Source organism: Apodemus sylvaticus, chromosome X, assembly GCF_947179515.1.
Source record: "Apodemus sylvaticus chromosome X, mApoSyl1.1, whole genome shotgun sequence".
In the NCBI taxonomy this organism is placed as follows: Eukaryota; Metazoa; Chordata; class Mammalia; order Rodentia; family Muridae; genus Apodemus; species Apodemus sylvaticus.
In genome coordinates, this window is record NC_067495.1 from 13,525,543 (window position 1) to 13,548,875 (window position 23,333).

At 42.2% G+C, this 23,333-nt stretch overlaps 1 protein-coding gene across 1 annotated transcript; it reads left to right on the forward strand.

Annotated features, from left to right (window-relative positions):
* The first annotated feature begins 391 nt into the window (after nucleotides 1–391).
* Nucleotides 392–18,937, forward strand: Bmp15 (bone morphogenetic protein 15). The gene is made up of 2 exons (XM_052171757.1): nucleotides 392–713; nucleotides 18,081–18,937. The coding sequence occupies exons 1-2, from the start codon at nucleotides 392–394 to the stop codon at nucleotides 18,935–18,937; spliced, it is 1,179 nt and encodes a 392-aa protein (XP_052027717.1).
* The last annotated feature ends 4,396 nt before the right edge of the window (nucleotides 18,938–23,333 follow it).

The following is a 23,333-nucleotide window of genomic DNA, read 5'->3' on the forward strand; positions in this document are numbered from 1 at the left end:
TTTAAATCTGTGGCAGCGCAGGGGTAAAGCTGCTTCCTTTTAACCTATTAGATTGGGCGCAGTCCAGGTTCCTGGAATGGGCCTCTCCTCTCCGGTTACTCTAGCCTGTGTGAGAAATAGTGTGTACTTCCCACCAGTGGGGAGTGGGCAGGGCATGCTGCTTTGTCCCACTTGCTGTTTCTGTTTGTTTTCATGCCAAGAAGCCTAGTCAGGAGACTTGCTTTGGCCCAGAAGATTCTCCCACAGGAAGAAAGATAGGGTCTGCCAGCCGGCCTTTCTTTTTATTTCTTGCCCTGTCTTTGGTACTTGTTAAACCAGTATGTGGAAGAGGTCAGACTGATGTTCTTTGGACTTGGTTAGGAATCTGTTGACAAGCACCAAGCTTTGCAAGATGGGCCTTCTCACAATTCTTAGAATTCTTTTGTGGGGAATGGGGCTTTTTAGGGAACATAGGGTCCAAATGGCAAAGGCAGGGTGGCCCTCCACCACCCTTCTTGCTGACAACCCTGCATTGCCCTCAATTTTGGATCTGGCCAAAGAAGCCCCTGGCAAGGAGATGAAGCAATGGCCTCAAGGATATCCTCTGAGGTACATGCTGAAGTTATACCAGCGTTCGGCAGACCCGCATGGCCATCCAAGGGAGAACCGCACGATTGGAGCTAAAATGGTGAGGTTGGTAAAGCCTTCGGCCAGCACAGTAAGGCCTCTCAGAGGTGAGTTTTTACGCCTCGTACAACACTATAGGGGAGAGAAGAGGGGAGATATGTAGACAGAAAGGAATTTTGTGTGTTGTTTTTGATTAGTGAGCAGATTGTTTGGTCAAGTATGTTTTTCAAAGGATCATAAGATTTTAAAGCTGGTTCCAAGCTGATTTTTTGTTTAAGCCACGGCATAAGAAAAAAAATTGTCTTAGGTCCTACTGAGCAATCTTCCCCCGGCCACAGGGCAGCTAAGTAGTGTAAGAGTCCCTGTACTTTACAAATTGTTATACCTCTTAAACTAATTAAGAAATACCCAGCTGCATTCTTGTGGAGGCCCATTTATGTGGTTGGTTGCTCTTTGAAGGCAAAGACGGCATGATACTGAGCTAGGAAACCTCACATGGCCTCAGATAGGACAGAATCAAGCTATCATCTTAAAGTTTCATACATGGCCCTATGACCCCCCCCCCATTACTATATTTCATCCTAAGGACAGGCACTACCATTTGCTACCTTGGGATAATCAGCTTAGTTTTAAAGATAAGAGTAAAAAAACAAGCACAGCGAAATTAAAAGTAACTCGCAAATATTCTGCAGAAACTGGCTGGCTGAGATGAGATTTAAACTTGAGACTGTCATTCTGAATGCACTAAGCCACCCACCCTTGTACCAACCATTTTTTAAATTTGATTCACTGCACATCTTTGGGATTTTGCCTCCCCCTACCCCCCTACCCCCACCCCCACCCTCACCCCCACCCCTACCCCCTGTCCCACGTGTATTTAGTTATCCACATCATGCTCTATTCTGTTTGAGTATCTGAATTAGATACTTTCCCCAGACTCCTGTAGTACAGGGCTCTGTAGCAAATGCAGATAGCCATCAGCTTTAGTGAGTTCCTGGCAACTTGATGAGATCAGTATGGGGCTGTCACTGCTCTGTAAGATACTAACAGGATTCACTTTCCTTCCTTCAAGTAAAATAGCCAATATTTTCCTAACTATGCCTTACTATTAACTTTATGTGCATCAGACATTGAAAAAAAATGACTTTGCAAATATCAGTTTTAATACTGCTATGGGAGGAGGTTGGTAGTATAATCACTTATAGGCAAAGAAACTGAAACTTTAGTGGCACACAGTAGTAATTGGCAGATGTAGCTATCAAACAGACTCTGAAACGCCAATCTCTGTAGTCTTAATTACCACACCATGATAAATCCTCAGTAATAGATTTTAATTGAGCACAAGTTGCTGCCTTTGGGTTTGGTATACAGAGGCAAATAACTGCTTCTCTAGCCTCTAGGGGTTCCTGGTATTGAATAATGGATAAACAATCACATAATGCTGTTAAAATATGATGAGTGCTTTGAAGAATAACTCACTGCCCAGAATGAGGGAGACAGGGATTTGAGGCCTCAATAAGGAGACAATATTCGAGATGGTACTTGGGAAAGCAGCAAGCAGAGCATGCCTATAGGCAATGAGGTGCACTATTTAGGAGAGAACATGGCTTGGAGGTGGAGATTCACTCAGCAAATTGTAGTCAACTACTGAATGCTGTGCACAGCACCTGTTCTCATAGAACATGTGTTCTTATGGGGGAGATAAATAAGCAAAGCCCTAAATAATTGCAAACAGTGGCAAGTGATGCCTCATAATAGTTGATGCTAAACTTGTCTTCTTCTGGAGGGATTTCAGGAAAAAAAAAAAAAAACAACGTTGAAGAAGTGTTATAGCCAAGGAAACTAGAGAGAACCTGATTTTGGCAGAAGGAACAGGCAAAGCCCTGAAGGCTTGAAGAAGGGCAAGATTAGTGGGATTGGAGCCTTGTGGGAAATGGCCAGAACTGAGAGGCAGGGACTCACAGGCCTTGAGAAAGGACCTTGGTTCATTCCTAATTGCAGCAGAAAACTGCACAAATCAAGCACTGCTGATGTGAGGTTTAAAAAGAGCATGGGTAGGTCTGCGGGGCTGACTGTGGGATAAGTGGCACCTAAGGTCTGTAGACAGATCCAGAAGTTCAGTCCCATTGGATGTATGAGTCATCTCCACCCTTGAAAAGTTCTTCACAGACCCTTCCTGGCTCAAGTTCTCAGCAACCCCACCCTGCCTCAGGAAACGTGTGATGTCAGGGTCTGAAAAGAAAGGGCAGTTCCTTGGCAGACAGCCTGCTAGAGGTTTGAGTGGGGTTCCTTTGCAGGGTGGGGCAGGTGTATGGGTGGGCCTCTTGGAAAACTGTACCGGGAATGTGCGATTACTTGAGGGAACCACTATAAGGAGTAGCTTGGGTCTCCATTCTGAGAATGGAGGCCCAGTACTACAAACTTGAGGTTGTGTTAGGCAGGAGGTGGAATGAGAACTTCTAAAAATATATTTGAACACCAAGAGATTAAAGAGCTTCTTTGTTGAAAATGACTGTCCTCTTGAAGAATTTCAGGCTTACAAATTCAGTGGAATAGGAAAGTAAGGTGAATAATTCATGGATACACTAAGATGTTCCAAAACAAGAGAAGGCTTTCCCTGTGCTGGCTGATTTTTCTAGTCTATCCTTAACCTGTTCCAGAAAAAGAAGTTTAGAACTCTGTAGACAGAGCCTTAGATAAGTACTTATCTGTTTACTCATTTATTTTTGTAAATAGATATTTTTTTAATAGAAAATATTCTGATCATGGTTTGGCCACAGAGTGTCAGCACTACAATTTGGATTAAAGCTTTTAAACCTAGGTTGCATGAAGTTTGTGGCAGGTTTCTTTTTTTTTTTCTTTTTTTTTTTTAAATTTATTGATATATTTATTTACATTTCAAATGATTTCCCCTTTTCTGGACCCCCCACTCCCCGAAAGTCCCATAAGCCCCCTTCCCTCCCCCTGTCCTCCCACCCAACCCTTCCCAATTCCCTGTTCTGATTTTGCTCTATACTGCTTCACTGAGTCTTTTCAGAACAAGGGGCCACTCCTCGGTTCTTCTTGTACCTCATTTGATGTGTGGATTATGTTTTGGGCATTCCAGTTTTCTAGGTTAATATCCACTTATTAGTGAGTGCATACCATGATTCACCTTTTGAGTCTGGGTTACCTCACTTAGTATGATGTTCTCTAGCTCCATCCATTTGCCTAAGAATTTATTTCATGAATTCATTGTTTCTAATGGCTGAATAGTACTCCATTGTGTAGATATACCACAGTTTTTGCATCCACTCTTCTGTTGAGGGATACGTGGGTTCTTTCCAGCATCTGGCAATTATAAATAGGGCTGCTATGAACATAGTAGAGCATGTATCCTTATTACATGGTGGGGAATCCTCAGGGTATATGCCCAGGAGTGGTATAGCAGGATCTTCTGGAAGTGAGGTGCCCAGTTTTCAGAGGAACCGCCAGACTGATTTCCAGAGTGGTTGTACCAATTTGCAACCCCACCAGCAGTGGAGGAGTGTTCCTCTTTCTCCACATCCTCGCCAACACCTGCTGTCTCCTGAATTTTTAATCTTAGCCATTCTGACTGGTGTAAGGTGAAATCTCAGTGTTGTTTTGATTTGCATTTCCCTAATGACTAATGAAGTTGAGCATTTTTTAAGGTGTTTCTCCGCCATCCGAAGTTCTTCAGGTGAGAATTCTTTGTTTAACTCTGTACCCCATTTTTTTTTTAATATGGTTGTTTGGTTTTCTGGAGTCTAACTTTTATTCATGTAATCAAGGTTCTTATTGAAGTGCTATCCAGAGGTGTGGTAGTAAAAGGAATGGGGCAAACCTGAAGGAACGGGAGAGACTGAGCTGAAGGTTACATGGCCAAAGAAGGAAAAGATTCAAAAGCAGTTCTTGAAGTTGGTGGAAGGCAGAGATGGTAAAATTGTTTAGTGGTAGGTTGTCACGTCCACCCTCGCCAGCAAAGAGGACGCAACACCAGGGAATTTCTTCCTCCTTATGGTTTATTCGGGAAACCTTGAATTAAGCTTATTTCTTCTTTTGGCGGCCCCGGGCTCTCTCCCAGCCTGATCTTATATAGCCTACTCAGCCCCATCTGCCAAGGGAGATAGCCAGCTGTTTCCTCATTGGTGAACTAAGTGAGTTCTTCATTAGCATGTAAGTGTGATAAGGAATACAGCACACTGCGCATGTACTAAAGTAATTTACTACCAGGGAGCTGCATGTGGCCAGCGCCATCTTGTAATAGAGATGAACAAAAGGTGGCTTACTACATATCACCCTTTTTTGTTTTAGTAGAAGCCGTCCCAGGTCAGGGCTAATCGGGTCACTGGCATTCTGCTGACTTAGGTCATCTCTGCCATGACTTGGTCTTACCTGTCAGAGGTACCCTATCGCTCACCGGGCCCCATGTCATAGGTTGATCCAAGCACTGAGAAGTTGCCCGTCTTTGGGTATCATTGGATTCCAGACAGTATAGTATGTACAGTACTATATGCTCAGTGTACCCTGGAGCTTCTAAGATTTTAGAGAGGCCAGCCACACAGAGAGGTCTTCCTGAGTGTCCATAGCTGCAAGAGCCTGATAAACTACGGCTCTATGAGCTACATGATCTCGTCTAATACGGCAGAAGCACCAAAGGCAGACGAAAGCTGTTAAGCACATAAGGGCGGCTATAGCTAACAACCCAGCCCACTCTTTGATCCAAGAAAAGGCACTGGAGATCCACGAGGTCAGGTCCTCCATGGTGGTTGGCTTCAGTCTTGTGGCATTAAGCGAAGATATCTGAAATACAAGCTGTTTGGTTAATAATTTTCCCTCAAGAGACCAATTTCCTATAAGGAATTCACTGATATTGTACTGACTTTCTTTTAGAACTGTCATATTCACCTGGAGGGGGTTAATACACAATCCTGGCATATGTATAACACAAGATTTCTGCACCATTGTTACAAGTGCATCAATTTCTTCTTGTAGAATATTTACTCTCTGATTCAAAAGTTGTATTCCAGCTTCTAAATGGGAATTATATTGATTTTGCGTCTGTAAGGCTCGCGCAGACTGCTCAACTATACTATTCACTACCTCTGCAGTCTGTACTTGAGATGCCATGGCAACTGCAGTAGTAGCAGTGGCTGCTGCAGATATAGTAATGGCTGTAATAATGGCAGCAGTAATACCAAAATCTCTCTTGACATGAAACAATTGTCCTACAGGAAAAGTATCTGGGTCTTCTATAACTGGAATGGGCACAAACATGGGTAGGTGAACTACCAAGGCAGTATCATTGCCGCCATCCCAACATTCCAATAGATAGCATTGTGTATGGGTACTGTTACAATCTAGGCGATCACCAGACACATCGGTACTAATAAGGAAGAAAAAGGGTGGTTTGAGGCAAACCGGGGCAGAGGAATAATTTATATTTTGCAAAAGTGAGTTTATGGTTATATTAAGAAGTCTGACTGCCCTTCTTTTAATGTTCCTAACAGCAGATATATTATAAAGAAAAAATTCTTCTCCCTTAATGCGAGCAAGAGGAGATAGTGAGGTAAAAGCATTTTTGCAATTTGGCAAGATCCAATCATACCATGGCCATGCATTCTGCGCTCCTGTTTGTTCCCCCCCCTTTTTTTTATTTTTAAACACGCTATCAGGTGAGAGTATTTAAGGCTGTCAGCCAGGCCTGGGGAAACTGTCTAGCTTTAATAGCTGTGAGTGCCTGCACTATCATTGCGGCCTGTCTCTGTAGGACAAACCTATCCTACAGATACACCACAGGCAAGCAAATGCTATTAAAATCATGAGAACAGCAAGGACTCTAAGTCCTGCCCACTCCTTCAGATGATACATCGCCGAGCTGATCCATGATGACAGTCCTTCAGTCAAAGACACATCCACTCGAGTGGAATTCACGGTCATGATGGCCATATGGAGTTGGTCCATCAGGGCATCAAATTCACCAGTACAATTTCCTAAAAGATACTTAGACATTTGTTTAGACAAATTTGCAGCTCTTGTAAATTTTTCATATTGAATGTTGGTAATGCATAAACTAGAATACTTCCACTGACATCCCAATTGGGCTAGCTGCCACAAGGTCTCAATTTGTTCTTGTACTAAATCAATTCTTTGGTTTATAACCATTAAACCTCCTTTCAGTTGACCATAAAGGCTCACTTGCACATCAATTGCATGAGCAACGCTAGATGACAGATTATTTGGGGCATGAGCCATCAGGAAACATATTATCTCCAAATGCAAAGCATAGGCTACCAGACAAGGTCATATTTCTATTTTCACCTATTTTAGCTATTTCTTTATCTAAAGGTAAATAGGGAATATCAAAAGTTTGTCAGCACTAAAAAGACTGGGAAACCATTTGGCATCATGGCATATCGGCATGGGTTTGGGAAACATGGAGACTATTCCCCATCTCTGCTCCACCATCTGGCTCCTGCTGAGGATCAGTAGCAATAAGAGGATCTTTATTTTTGTTGCACTTCTGGATCAGTCTCTCAGGAATCCACACTGGGTCTTGTCGATCTTGAGGAAACACGCAAACAGAACCCCTCGCCCATGCTAAAACTGGATCTGGGCCATTCCACAGACCAGTAAGCACATCTTTCCATTTTACCATTTCAGTCGATTGAGGGCAGTGAAGTGAATGTCGCTCAGCTGTAGACCGATTTTGTGAGTCCAGATTTAAAAAATTTAAAGTAAAGAGAGCTAATGAGAGTCGTTCCCTTGGTGTTCTTCCATTCCCTATTCCTCCTTTTTGTTTTATTAAGCATTTTTTAAGGTGCGGTAGGCACGCTCTACAATGGCCTGACCTTGGGGATTATAGGGAAGGCCATGATTTAACTGTACATTCATTTGTTTGCAGAAAGACTGGAATGACTGAGCAGGATAAGCTAGACCGTTATCTGTTTTTAACTGACAAGGCTGCCCCCAGGCAGCGCATGATTCAAGGCAATGTCTAATCACATTGTGAGCCTTCTCTCCACTCATGGCAGTGGCATGGATAATGCCAGAGCATGAATCCACAGAGACATGAACATACTTTAAGGTTCCAATCTCAGATATATGAGTCACATCCATCTGCCATAATTTTAGGGGCAACAGGCCCTTTGGATTAACTCCTAGACCCGGGGGATGGTGAAAAACTATACATTGTAGGCACTCCAGCATCTGTCGTGCATCTGCATGGGAAAGATGGAATTTTTGTTGTAATGTCCTAGCTGAAACATGAAATTACTGATGGATTTTTTGTGCAGCTTCCAGGGATGAGGCCAGGAAGGCATATTCCATTCTGGTGCATCGATCAACAAGGTCATTGCCCTTACTCAGTGGGCCTGGCAGACCAGAATGGGCTCTAATATGTTGTATAAAAATTTTTGAATCCCTGGACCAGATAATTTTCTGTAATTCCTTCATAAGATGACTCACCGTACCTAACAGCATTCACCACATAAGATGAATCAGAAAGTAAATTAAATGGAAAGGAGCATTTTTTGAAAACTTTTAACACAATTTGTAACTCAACCACCTGTGGGGAGCCAGGCTGATATTGGCACAAAACGGGCTCATTATGCTCAATCATATAAGCTCCACAGCCTGTTTTTGATCCATCTGTAAATATATTGGGGGCACCTGACAAGGGTACTTGTGCAGTTACTTTTGGAAACACCATAGGATATTCCTTAAAAAATGAAAGCAAAGGATGTCTGGGATAATGATTATCTATTAACCCATCAAAACAGCAGCACAATATGACACAGTCATCAATTGTCCCACACAAAACCTGCACCTGAGAGGCAGTATAGGGAACGTTCAGTAATGTAAGATTTTTTCCAAAAAAACTGTAGGCATTGTTGTATCTCTAGAAGGGCCAATTTAGCAACCGCAGTAGGGTAATGATCAATAGATTTTGCTGGTGAGGCTCTAGGATGCACCCACAACAGGGGACCTTCCTGCCATAGCAGGCCTGTAGGCTGCAAAAAGGTAGACAAAAATACATAAAGCAATTTTCTCTCCTTTCTTGTAGCGAAACAATATTGCGTCTTGCAACCCTTGTTCTACTCTCTTGAGGGCTACTCTAGCCTCCTGTGTTAATATTCGGGGTGAATCTAAGGCCGAATTTTAATGCCTTTATAATTTCTATATAGCCTTATTAATGTTTTATAGATCTAAGTTTGAAACTTTATTTTGAACCACATCTGAGTGAATCCGTTAAAAATGTTCTTTTGGCCAGAACTCTCTAGGTAAAGCCTGTAAGATAAGGCCAGACCTGTAGCCGCCTGCGGCCACATGTGAACTGGAGACCTAGAAGAGAATTCTGGGGATAAACGGGAAGGGGACGAAAGAGATTTGAGTTGAGATGACAGTTTGCCGATCAGGACTGATTTTAACTATATTTTAGCCAAAATATATAGTCTTTAGAAAACAACCCTGCCCCCCAACATCAAGGAGAAGGTCGAGAACTCCTTAGCTCCACTTCTCAGCGGGTCGTCTAGCAGGTCTCTGCTGGTCTCCAGGTGAGACTGCCCTGAGGAAACCTTGGTTGTCAAGATGAAAGCAGCTGTATTGTTCCCAGCGGGAAAAAGGCCAGAGATAACACCAGCGGAAGGCTAGGTGCTGCCAGCCAGGAATGTCGCGAATGGGCCGGGAAGTCCAGCTCAATGCTGTGGGGGAAGGAACAATTCCCCCTTAATTATTTATTTTTAAAAACTCAGTGGATATATATATATATATATATATATACATGTATATGTATATGTATATGCATATGTATATGTATATGTATATGTATATGTATATGTATATGTATATATATATTCGTCCAATGGACGACGGGCTTTTAACCAGTGAGGGAAAACAGAGGTCCGACCCCCTTAAACTATTAAACGACATCTTTTTCAGGGGAGGGGAATTAGACTGCCTTAATAATTTAAGGACAGTCTCTCAATGTCAACCCCTATGCAGCCGGACGTGCTTTTCAGGGAAATTCAGAAGCAGGATATTTTTTCCTTTTCCCTTGCAGTGCCTCGTCTTGCACCTCAAACTGATGCCCATGTTTGTTATATTAACAAACATTCATAGTTCCGAATACTATGCAGCCTCATTTTCGAGGATCCACTGGTACAGTAAATGCTCTGTGAATACGAGCTGGCTGGCTGGCCTTTATAGCCACCCATCCTCATCCTGGCGGCCATTGCTGTAGAGGCTGATCTTCTGAGTGTTGAAAATGAGAGATACCTGCTTGAAGCACAAAAGGAGATTAAGAGAAAAAACCTGTTTGGTCAGTATCAGAAGGCCCAAGGCTTTCAATTTGATTGCAAATTTGTGGCTCAGGCAAGAGGCCTGGATTGCAAATTAACTGTAAGAACACAAAGGAACCTTTCTTCCCAAGTAAGTGAGAAGCGGCTTAAGGAATGCCTTTGTGAATTAATTATACTTACCAGCAGCTTTAGGGTGTGCTTACCTGTTACCAATCTTTCTGGCAGCCATCGTGCTCTATCTTCTTTTTGAGAAAAAATACAAACTGACCCTCTCCCCCAAATTAAAACAAGGGTCTGGACCATTCCATGTATTAGTTAAAGGGTCCCGCCACTTAACCATGGCATAGGAATTGGAACTGGTAGGGTGCCAGTGCCTGTCTGCTGCAGATAGACCTTTAGAATCAGTCTGCAGGAAATTTAAAATGAACAAAACAAAAGCAAGATGCGCTTTGGGTGACCTGGGGGGCGGTATATATTCCCCTTCTTTGTTTTAAAAAGCCAGTTTTTAAGGGTGCGATGAGCACACTTGACGATTCCTTGACCCATTGGGTTATAAGGAATTCCAGTTTTATGTTTAATACCAAATTCTTTACAAAATGAGATAAAGTTCTTACCAGAATAGGCTGGTCCATTGTCTGTCTTAATGACCTTGGGTAATCCCATGGTATTAAAGGCTTGTAAACAATGATCAATTACATTTTTGGAGGCTTCTCCCGAATGTAGGGAGGCAAAAAGGAGTCCTGAGCAAGTAACAATGCAAACATGTATATATTTTAATTTTCCAAATTCTTGACAGTGAGTTACATCCATTTGCCATATTTGATTAGGTATAAGGCCACGTGGATTAACCCCTAAATGGGGAACTGGTGCTAAAGTAAGGCAATTAAGGCATTGTTTTACAATCATTCTTGCTTGCTCCTTTGTGATCTTATGACGGAGTCTTAATGTATGGCTAGAAAGATGAAATTTATCATGATCATGTCTAGCCATTTCTACAGGTTCTAAAACTAAAGCCTCTCCTATAAGAGCTCTGTCAATGCACTGATTGCCTTCAGCTAAATGTCCAGGAAGACTGGAGTGAGCTCGTATATGGCCAATATAAAGGGGACTTTTTCTAGCAAGAATGATGTTTTGCAATTGTGAAAACAAGGATCCAGCTGGAGTATTAAAATAAAATGTGCCACAGGTTTCTAATAAGGGGACAGATTCGGCAACATACAAACTGTCTGTAAAAAGATTAAAAGTACTATCTACAGATTGAAAGACACTAAATACCGTTGTCAGCTCTGATAACTGAGCAGAAAGCCCAGGGGTCTCTATAACCACCGGTTGATTATTAATAAGATATCTAGCTCTTCCTTTGGAAGAGCCGTCTGTGAAAATTAAAAGAGCGTTATGCAATGGCTGTAAAGATGTCATTTTAGGAAATATAACCTCATGCATATTTAAAAACTTTATCAATTTGTCTTGAGGATAATGGTTATCGATAGTCCCTTTAAAGCCTATTTGAGCAAGCAACCAATCTGTGCTAGACTGTTTTAACCAAGCATCTTGATCTACGTTATAAGGCTGAATAATAACATCTGGTTCTTTGCCAAAATAAGTTAGCGCCTGCTTTCTTCCAAGCACAATTACTTGGACTACTGCCTCATAATATGGCAAGATATTACGCCTTGAAGACACCCTCAAATGAATCCACATCAGAGGAGCCTTTTGCCATAATAAACCTGTAGGCGAATGAGTCGTATTCAAAATTAGCAGATGCAAAGGTAAAGAATAATCTATATAGGTAACAAATTGATTTTTCAGTAGCTTTCTCCACTAGCTGTAAAGCCAAAAGTCCTTCTGAAGTTAATAATCTAGGGGATGTACGATCAGCATTCCCCTTTATAATATCAAATAAAGGTCGTAATTCTCCTGTAGTAAGCTTTAAATATGGCCGAAGCTAGTTAATGTCACCCAATAACTTCTGAAAATCATTTAAGGTTTTTAAATTGTCCCTGCGAATAATTATCTTCTGGGAAAAAATAATTTGAGCTCTAAGTTTGAAACCCAGATAATTATACGGATCCTGGGTTTGTACTTTTTCTGGAGCTATTTGCAATCCTTTAGTGGCTAAAGCTTGCTGCAAATCTTTAAAACATAAAAGCAAAGTCTGAGGATGTTTTCCTGCAACCAGATTCATTTGTGATAAAAGGTCTCTTCCCCACACTTAGGACAGATTTCTGGGGAGAAAACTGATTGTCCGCTTATAGCACCCCTGTTATCAGGGCAATCACTTTTAAAATGACCCAGACTACCACATTTAAAACACCTTTTATTTCCTCGTCTCTGCGAAAGTATTCCCTGGATGGTGGTTCCCTGCAATGCTGCGGCCATTGCTAGATCCTGATTATTCGAGGGGCCAATTTCAGAACAGAGATGAATATAACCAGCCAAGTATGTCTTCCCCCTGTGAGGTCTGATGGCCTTGCAGCAGGCTGCATTAGCATTTTCATAGGCTAGCTGAGTAACCAACAGATTTTCTGCCTGAGAGTTTCCAAAAATTCTATTAGCTGTTTTTAACAATCTATCCACAAAATCCTAAAAAAGCTCATCAGGAGCCTGTTTGACCACAAAATCCTGAAAAAGCTCATCAGGAGCCTGTTTGACACCTGTTAAGTTTCCACTAAGATCTCCCTTTGATGGTAAAAGATGCCAAGCACGGCGGGCAGCCATGGCAATCTGTGCATATATTGCGATGGGAAACCCAATCTGATTAGTATTTCCTTCATATACACCTTCTCCCAGTAACATATCAAAATTCCATTCTGGATGGCCTGTCTGAGTATTTACGGTGGCGGTTCTTTTGCTAGCCTCACGCCATTCAGAACTCCAAAGCAAGAAATCTCCTCCTGATAAAGTAGCCTTACACAAAGTTCTCCAATCCCGTGGAGTTAAATTTGACTCTATCACAGTATCCAATAAAGCTCGTGTAAAAGGAGCTGTAGGGCCATATTGAGCTACAGCTGCCTTTAATTCTTTTATCACTTTGAATTCCAATGTCTGATATCATTTAATCCTATTCTCCTGGTCTTTGATCTCAAGGACAGGAAAAGCTAAGAGTTCTGACGTATCCTGCCCTTCTCCACGAGCCTGGCTTATCGCTCTTTCTAGTGGTGATTGGCGCATCTCAGGATCATCGTTCTCTCTAGTATTTGATACCCTTTTTAGCTCTTGTAATTCATTAGTCAATTTCTGCAATTTAGTTTAAAACTCCCAACTTTTATAACTGCATATCTCTCTGGATCTTGTCTCCTGCCATCAAAGTCATAGGCATAGCAGATGGCACAATAGGGGCCCATTCTTCCCCATGAGATTCAGCTGTTCTCTTTTTGGGATGAGCTGCCTTTTTTACAATTAGCTCATCAGCACTATCTCTGCGTTTTTGTAACTTAGAGTGGGGAGGGTCCTTCTTTGCAGAGGTCCTCTCCAGCAGGCTTTCTTCTTGAGATTCCTCAAGTTCTTGAATAGTATCTAATTCCTCCAAGCCTCCTTCATCTATAATATCCTTTATAAGTGTCCAGAGGCAGAGGGTAATATCTGCCTTGGCTGCCTTTAACGAATTACCAATACTTTCCCAGGTTCTCTTGGTTAATGTTCGTTTTTCTTGGAACCAAGGACAGCAAGAATATATTTGATCCAAGAAATCTTCCAACCTTCCTTCTTCAAACCCTATCCCTTTTGCCTGAAGCAACTCTTGAATGTTGCAGGCACAAATTTCACGCAAGCTTTCCTGTCCCATTTTCCCCTATCTATCTATCCCAAGCAGCTACTATGCCGGGTCAACACAATTCTGCTTGCCTATCCGTATCCTTCTGCACCCACAACAATAGTTTCAAAGGATAAAATTTTACACTAGCACTAGCATTTAACTCCTATAGTTGTTTACCGTGCGGATACCATCTTCTTTCCATTTTTTTCTGCAAAGCTTCGCCAGATAGGGTCACCTCAGGAAATTCTCCCATATCAGGTCTGTCCATGTTCAAGGCACCATTATGTAGCCGCCTGCGGCCACATGTGAACTAGAGACCTGGAAGAGAATTCTGGGGATAAACGGGAAGGGGACGAAAGAGATTTGAGTCGAGACGACAGTTTGTCGATCAGGACTGATTTCACTATATTTTAGCCAAAATATATAGTCTTTAGAAAACAACCCTGCCCCCCCCCCCCCCACATCAAGGAGAAGGTCGAGAACTCCTTGGCTCCACTTCTCAGTGGGTCGTCTAGCAGGTCTCTGCTGGTCTCCAGGTGAGACTGTCCTGAGGCAGCCTTGGTTGTCAAGGTGAAAGCATCTGTATTGTTCCCAGTGGAACAAAGGCCAGAGATAACACCAGCAGAAGGCTAGGCGCTGCCAGCCAGGAATGTCGCGAATGGGCTGGGAAGTCCAGCTCAATGCTGTGGGGGAAGGGACACAGACCTACACCCATGAATATTGCAAGGGGTAGCCTGTAACCAGACCCCATTGTATGAAGGTCAAATTACAAAAGGAACCTGTAATATCAAAGCATAACTACAATTTTTTGAAAGCAAACCCCACTTTTAAACAATCTTTTCTCCTTAAAAATAATGGCAAACACATTACTTTCATATTGCACAGTTTGTCTATTAGCTTGTGTGTTTGAGTGTATGACAGTGTAAGTTATTGAAGAGACATTACTTTAAGTCTTATTTTTGATAAGTCTGAGTTCTAGGATAAGAATCACATAAAACAGTATGTCAATGTAGAAATACCTTAGAGACCTGTATTTCTTGGCTTCTGTCATGCCACGTGTTGCTTAAGATAGCTCTAACCCCAAATTGTCAGTTTTAAACTTACCTTTTGTTACCATCATTATATTTTTTAAATCATGTCCAATAACTTATATGTCAATACTCTATAGTCAAGGCATGTGAAACATTTATACCTTTAAGACCAATTAGAAATAAAGATGAAGCGATTATACAAATCTCATTAATTTAAACCAAATACATATATATTTTTCTAGCTGTAATTTCAGGGGAATAAAACACCTTGAACCCAACCATCACCATGGTAGAAATTTTTCCAGGAGAATTAACCATTGAGTTTGAGGCTAATGGCCTCTTAAAAAGTAGCTTTTTCTCCAGCTATGTTTAACTCATAGTTAAGAATGTGAAGCACATTTAATCATCTTCTTCTGTGTAAATTGCAGACTGGCAGGACTGCCAGTAGATAACGCTCCTTTTTTTTTTTCTTTTTACCATTTTATTTTTTCTTTTCAACACATAACATAAACACAACAATCATTCAGCCACTCAAACAATAGACAACATGAATTGACACACATATAGACAAGTTTGGTGCACCAAAGATAGGCAACAGACAGAAATGGAACTTGATGTCCCAAAAAGATCCAAATACCTTAACCAGAACTAAGAATATCTCCATTAGGATTCAGAGAGAAAATAGGACATCTCCCATTTTCTTCTGTTTCTTGGAGAGTTTTGAAATTAGCTTTTAACCATTATTATTATTATTATTATCATACTATTTGATACCATGTCCTGTACATGGAAAAACTGCTTTTCTGAAACATGCTTCTGGGAGTTCTGCCAGAGAAGGAAGGAAAGACATAGTGGCAACCACTGATAGTTATTCTATAGTGTCCTGCTTTTTTTTTTTTTTTAGCCCATATTAGGTTCATAAAAAGAGAAAGAGGCTTAAAAAAATGTAAGAAAGGGGGCGCCTAAGCGAACACACAGACATGGTATTCTCTCCATGACCATGTGGAGAGAGGTAGGAGGGGAGGATTGCCCAGGAATTTCTTTGTCCGGTCGTTTTAACTGTCTCTGACTTTTAAAGAATAAGTTTTCCCCCAGAGAATTTAGCTCGGGTAAGTTGCATAAATTGCTCAGGTGCTAGCCAGCCCTCTAAAGAGGGCTATTCTTAAAGCAAGCTCTCGCTCCCTGCTGGAGCCCGGGGGAGAGTAATGGTTTCGCCCAGAGAGAGGGGCCCGCACGGACCCGCCCCGAGACTTCTGGGCAAAAGGAACTCCCAGAAAGTGTGGGAGGGGGGGAGGGTGCACTGAAGAAACACCTTCCTGGTAAGGAGGCGGGGCTGGCATAGGGGAGTGGCACTATGCTGCCTTGGCGGGAATCTGTCTTTTGTCTTTGAATCTCTTCTTTTTAGTACCACTGCCTCTAACTGGCTCACAAGAGCCTGAATTTCTTCTTCACTGTCAGAATCCTCTGATTCCATTTGTCCTAAGCCCCTGAGGCTAGGATATAACGACCCGTCTCCTATCTCCCTTTTCACTTTCAGCTTTTTCTGACCTTTCTTCCTTGATCATTTCCAAAGCATTTCGGCTGTTCTCAAGGGCCTTGCAACATCTGTGATCTTCTAGACAGCCCCTCACCAATTTCCATACGGGCTTCACCCCTGGTTTCATGGAGCCTTGTTCCCAGGCGAAATCCAAATCCTTGGCTAATTTATCCCAACAGGGTACCGTAAGGTTCCCTGACACAGCAAACCAAGGAGCCACTGTATCACATTCATTCAGGAATCTCTCCAGGGTGGATTTCTTAAGTTTTAAGTTTGGATGTGACTGGGAAGTCCCCTTCCTAATAAGTTTTTTTTTTTTTTATCACTGCTATTGGGTAACTAGTGGCAGAATCTAAACTGTTCCCAATTAACCAGGCAGGCTAGCAGAAAGCTTGCTGCTTTAAAAGCAGGATCGAGAACTTTTTTCTTGTAATTCCCACGGTTCTTAACTGCGGAGTTCTTCGTTTTTAGTTTATTACTATGCAAATCCTCTTTCGAACTCCCCCCTCCCCCCTGCTCTACCTTAATCTGCATGGCGGGGCTAACTAGCCACACTCTCCGTTGTCTGTACTCCAGACCGGAGACGAGACTCCGTGGCCTCTTTTACAGATTAATTTTTATTTTATAACTTAACACTTGCCCCAAATACCGGGAACCTCATAGCCTCTTAATACCGAGAGCTGTCTTGTCCCATTCATTACTGGGATCTTTATAGCCTCTTAATACCGACAGCTGTCTTGCCCCATTACCGGGATCTTAATACCTCCCATATTCCAGGAATTTTTAAATTTAATTAACCCCCCCTTACCGGGAACTTACCAGTGCGCACTATTACCCCCGACCATAAAAAAGGTTCTGAATACTCCGCACCGTACCGGGCCACCAAAATGTTATGTCCACCCTCGCCAGCAAAGAGGACGCAACACCAGGGAGTTTCTTCCTCCTTATGGTTTATTCGGGAAACTTTGAATTAAGCTTATTTCTTCTTTTGGTGGCTCCGGGCTCTCTCCCAGCCTGACCTTATATAGCCTACTCAGCCCCATCTGCCAAGGGAGATAGCCAGCTGTTTCCTCATTGGTGAACTAAGTGAGTTCTTCATTAGCATGTAAGTGTGATAAGGAATACAGCACACTGCGCATGTACTAAAGTAATTTACTACCAGGGAGCTGCATGTGGCCAGCGCCATCTTGTAATAGAGATGAACAAAAGGTGGCTTACTACAGTAGGTTCCCCCTGGCTTTGAAATAATGACAGCCATAGGACCTGATGTTACATCCCATTCACCTTCAGCCTAAAGCTACTGTGTAGTGATATGACATGAGAAACCTTTCTTAATATTTGTTCTGATAGTATCTTAATTGGTTGCTTTTTAAAGTCGACTGATAATATAATTGGTCTCCCATATATACAGTATACAAACAAAATAATTCTATTTTTGAGTTTTTCACTGTTAATAGTCCAAAAGTAAGATGGATTTATAATCCCAACAGACTTGGGTTCGAATCTTAAACTTGCCAGGTGCTGGCTGCATGCATTCTTTTTTAGTCCAGGGGACAGAATACAGGACTTTGGTCAGCCCCATCTTTCCCCCAAATGTCCTTTGATGATTTCTGTAAGCCTCAATGCTATTATCTACAAAATAGTGATAATAACTATCTCATAAGACCATTGAATATTAAAGAATCTATGTATTACTAGAGGGTACACTAGTAAGTGCTCAATAAATAAAAAATGTATGATATCATGAGCTAGTTTCAGGGCTAATTGTAACTCTCAGTTTACATTCAGAGGTTTTTTAAGGGATGTTCAGCTAATACACTAATGGTTGTCCCTGTTCTTTCATATTTCTGCAGGTTCCTGGCACGTACAGACCTTGGAATTTCCTCTAGCATCAAACCAGGTGGCATATGAACTAATCAGAGCCACTGTGGTTTACCGCCATCAACTTCATCTAGTTAATTACCATCTCTCCTGCCGTGTGGAAACTTGGGTCCCTAAATGCCAGACCAAGCACTTACCACCTTCTAAATCAGTTTCCTCAAAGCCTTCTCCCATGTCTAAAGCATGGACAGAGATGGATATCACACACTGTATTCAGCAGAAGCTCTGGAATCGCAAGGGACGGAGAGTCCTTCGCCTCCGCTTCATGTGTCAGCAGCAAAAAGGCAGTGAGACCCTTGAGCTCCCGTGGCATGGCATGACATCCTTGGATGTTGCCTTCTTGCTACTCTATTTCAATGACACTGATGAGAGTGTCCAGGCTAAACTTCTTGCAAGAGGCCAAGAGGAGTTAACTGATAGGGAATCTTCTTTTCTTATGCGTACTGTCCGGCAAGCATGCAGCATTGCATCTGATGTCTCTTGTCCTTCTCAGAAACATGATGGGTCTGTAAATAACCAGTGTTCTCTCCATCCTTACAAGGTCAGCTTCCACCAACTAGGCTGGGATCACTGGATCATTGCTCCCCGTCTCTATACCCCAAATTACTGTAAAGGAATTTGTACTCGGGTATTACCCTATGGTCTCAATTCACCCAACCACGCCATCATTCAGGGCCTTGTCAATGAACTAGTGAATCACAGTGTACCTCAGCCTTCCTGTGTCCCTTATAATTTTCTTCCTCTGAGTATCCTTCTGATTGAGGCAAATGGGAGTATCTTGTACAAGGAGTATGAGGGTATGATTGCCCAGTCCTGCACATGTAGATAATAGTGAAATTGTACCTATCTCAGGTTTCCCAAGAAGTCATAGAATTGTTTAAAGAAAATGTGTTAAAGCTGGCAGTGATCTACCCAACCTACAGATACTGTTCCTTATCTTTAAAAAATATATTGTGCCTATGCTTAAAATATAAGAACCTTTTGGACTCTATAAACAAAATGCTAGGACCCCATCTTAATATTTTTAATAGTAATTTAAAATACCATGAAATGGTTATCTTAAGCAGTCTTTAAATCTCTCCCTGCCATGTTTTGAGCTCCTCAGCTTGTAAAAATGTTTCTGGTATCCTAGCATGGACCAGTATGACTCAACTAGCCCTCAATATTTAGATGCTTTCTGGAGCTATGTTATTATGTCATTTTTATTGTGACTTCAGAAAAACAAGAAAACACCAGTCCATGGTAGCAGAGCATGTGGAGTCCTGGAGGTGACTTTATTCTGGGCTTACTGGTTTTTATATGTCCAGTTGGGCTGTTCTGGGCTTAGGTCTCTGGGAAACCACCTTGCTGTTTGGGAGGAAGTATAGAGCTCTTTCTTGAACTAAATGATGTTTGTAGGATGACTTCTTGGGGTTTTTTCCTCTTTGTTTTTTGTTTTGGTTTATTTATCTATTTATCTATCTATCTATTTATTTATTTATTTATTTATTTATTTATTTATTTATTTTTGTGCTGAGGGTAAGCAAGTGTTCTACCACTGTGCTATATCCCTGGCCCAATATGTCTTCTCTATAATTCTATACAATGTTTAAGGGTTGGGACAATATTGCAAATAGATGATGGGGTTTTTTGTTGTTGTTAAAAGATCTTGAATACTTTGGAGATTAGGAAACCATGAGAAGAAAGAATTTATGCCTTTTGTTCTCTATGGCTATAATCTAGAGCTCTGCATTAATCCCTGAGGGATGGGGCCAGAAGCCCCTCTGAATTTTGTCTCAGCATTACTAATAAGCAGGTCTTAATAATGTACCAGTTAAAGAAGCCCAGCATGTACCTGCCTAGCTATTGGCTAGTTTTATCACCATTCTCTATGGGATGGAACCTGATTTAGGACAGGGACATGTGCCCTGTTAATTCCTACCTGTTCTTTACATTTACCATAAATTAACTCAGCTATTCCTCAAGAGTTGATGCTCACTGGACTGAATATATGGGGATCTAATCCTTAGCATCATTTTGCTCACACACCTACTTAGAAATCAATTCAGGCTTTACTGTTCTCCTCTTCAGTATTCTTGTGACAACCCAGTTTCAGGTGGCTGTCTCTCCTCCCATCTCATGGAACAACATGATTTCCCTTAAAATGCTGTAGTGTCACTGTCTTCACTGAGAAAAGATGGAGCTCCCTTTGAAGGCTTTACTTGTTTCATGATTGTGTTCTGAATAACCAGAGCTGAAAACCTAGGAAGTCCTTTGACTACAAAAAGTTAACTTTTGTGTGTGTGTGTGAAACATGGAATACCCCCTATTTATATATTTGTATGTTTATATATTTATTTTCTTAAGGAATAAATGTAATGTGCGTGCTTTGCATATAAAGTATAGTGATTTCAAAACTGTACAAATTGTAAAAGATGATGAAAGCTATGTTATGTAAAGGCAGTTTGGGGAATCGTGTTATGTTGTTGCTAAACTGGGAGAACAAACTGAGGTTCCTATTTAGCATTGTCTTCAGCACCCCTTGGGTGGGCATAAATACACAACAAGCCTGAACCTGGGTCTTATCTCCAGGAATACATCCCGAGTTTAAACTCCTGGTCCTTTGAGGTATTCAGAAAAAAACATTATCTTCTACCCTTATGACCCCTAGATACCTGTGAAACTTAATGGAGAATTCATGGTTAGTTGTCCCTATTTAATAAGCTCTGAGTTGTCACAATAGCTGGCAGAATAATGTTGGGTGACAATGGTATGGATTTCCTTTTTAAAAATTTCAGTTTAGCACCTTTTCTTCAAGTCTAAAAGACATTTGTCTTACGGACTTCCGGGAGCGGCGGCGGCGGCAGCAACAGCAGCAGTGGCTGGTCCAGAGGAAGGGCCATCATCAGTAGAACCAAGCTGACAGGGTCCAGGCAGACCCTGCACCCACGACCACTGGCCATCGCTGGCCAGCCGGGCTGCAAGCAGCGGAGGATTTACGTTGCCTTTCACCACACAGAAGCCACATCAGAACTCTGCCTCCCCCCAGTCAGTTACGAGGCCTCCATATTGGTTCTCGGATGCCAGAGACATCAGACAGACTGAGGTATGCAAATATAACCCGAGACCAACATCGCGGGAATCTAAGCCTGACGGGCATTGGCCTGCACCCAGGCCCTGGGCTGTTCGGGGGCCCACCGGTGTGCAAACCCAGCCAGGAGGCTGTTTGCCCGGACTGGCATGCACGCCACTGCCATTTTGCCTACGGGAAGCCAGAGAGTGCTAGCAGGCAAAACCAAAAGGGGTAACAGGCATAGCCCAAGGCAGACATAGCAGGGGTCTAAGATGGTCAGGCCCTGGACTGCCCCCAGGCCCTGGGCTGCTCGGTGGGCCATCTGTGTGCCGACCAGGCCAGGAGGTTTTTAGCCCAGCAAATTCTCCCAGCACTCTCAGGGAGCGCGTGCACGCTGCCATCCTGGCCACCTGACGGACCCAATTAACACTCACAGCTGAGGGGAACTTTGCTCGGACATTGGCCTGCCAGGCTTTTGCCTAGACTCAGGGCCTGAGCAGATAGGCTAGCCTTGTGTGCACCAACCCGGTTGGGAGTTCCGCTGGCCAGCAGAGTGATCAGCACGCAGAAAAGGTCCCTGCAGCATACACCCTCAGCACTCCCTGAAGGAGCAAACGGGCACCATCTGGTTCACAGACAATCTGGGGCAAAGAACACTAGGGCTGCAAGGGCACCCAAGAGGAGGACAGCACAGCAGCAATCTGCAACAGGGGAAACCCAGCCATCCAGTGTTGCAGAAATAGCCCTAGAGCCTCTCAGGAGGCTGAAACACCAGCCAGAGACAAGACCAACCAGCTGCAGAGAACAAGGTGGCAAAGGGCAAACGCAGGAACGCTACTAACAGAAATCTAGGCAATATGGCAGCATCGGAACCAAACTCTCCAACATCAGCAAGTCCTGGTTATGCCAACACACCAGAGAAACAAGATTTGGATTTAAAATCACAGTTCATGATGCTGCTAGAAGAACACAAAAAGGACATGAATGAATCTCTTAAAGAAATACAGGGGAACATGAATAAGCTAGAAACCCGTATAATGGAAACTCAAAAATCACTTAAAGAAATGCAGGAGAATAAGGCCCAAGATATAGAAGCCAATAAAGAAGAAAGGCAAAAAATACTTAAAGAAATGCAGGAGAACTTGAGTCAACAGGCAGAAGTCATGAAAGAGGAAACACAAAAATCTCTTAAAGAATTACAGGAAAACACAAATGGTGGAACTGAGCAAAACCATCCTGGATCTAAAAACAGAAGTAGAAACAACTAAGAAATCACAAAGGGAGACAACTTTGGAGATAGAAAACCTTGAGAAGAAATCAGGGGCCATAGATGAAAATATAAACAACAGAATACAAAAGATGGAAGAAAGAATCTCAGATACTGAAGATACCATAGAAACCATTGACTCAACTGTCAAAGAAAATGCAAAATGCAAAAAGCTTATATCCCAGCACATCCAGGAAATCCAGGATACAATGAGAAGACCAAACCTAAGGATTATAGGTATAGATGAGAGTGAAGATTTACAACAGAAAGGGCCAGCAAATATCTTCAACTAAATTATGATAGAAAACTTTCCTAACTTAGATGACTATGAATATACAAGAAGCCTACAGAACTCCAAACAGACTGGACCTGAGCAGAAATACCTCCCGTCACATAATAATCAAAACCCCAAATGCACTAAACAAAGAACGAATATTAAAGGCAGTAAGAGAAGAAGGCCAAGTAACATATAAAGGAAGACCTATCAGAATCACACCAGACTTCTCACCAGAGACCATGAAAGCCAGAAGATCCTGGGTAGATCTCATGCAGACTCTAAGAGAACACAAATGCCAGCCAAGACTACTATACCCAGCAAAACTCTCATTCACCATAGATGGAGAAACCAAGATATTCCATGACAAAACCAAATTTACACAATATCTTTCCACAAACCCAGCTCTGCAGAGAATAATAGGAGGAAAACTCCAATACAAGGAGGGAAACTACACCCTGGAAAAAGCAAGATAGTTACCTTCCTTCAGCAAACCCATAAGAAGATAACCACTCAAATATAAAAAGAACATCAAAAATGACAGGAAGTAATAATCACGATTCCTTAATATCTCTTAACATCAATGGTCTCAATTCCCCAATAAAAGGACATAGACTAACAGACTAGATAAG

What these genes read in the sequence shown, in the direction of transcription:
- Bmp15 (XM_052171757.1), top strand. Translation starts at nt 392, where the DNA reads ATGGGCCTTCTCACAATTCTTAGAATTCTTTTGTGGGGAATGGGGCTT. An exon ending in CACAGTAAGGCCTCTCAGAG is followed by an intron (nt 714 to 18,080) that starts GTGAGTTTTTAC and finishes ATATTTCTGCAG; the next exon opens with GTTCCTGGCACGTACAGACC.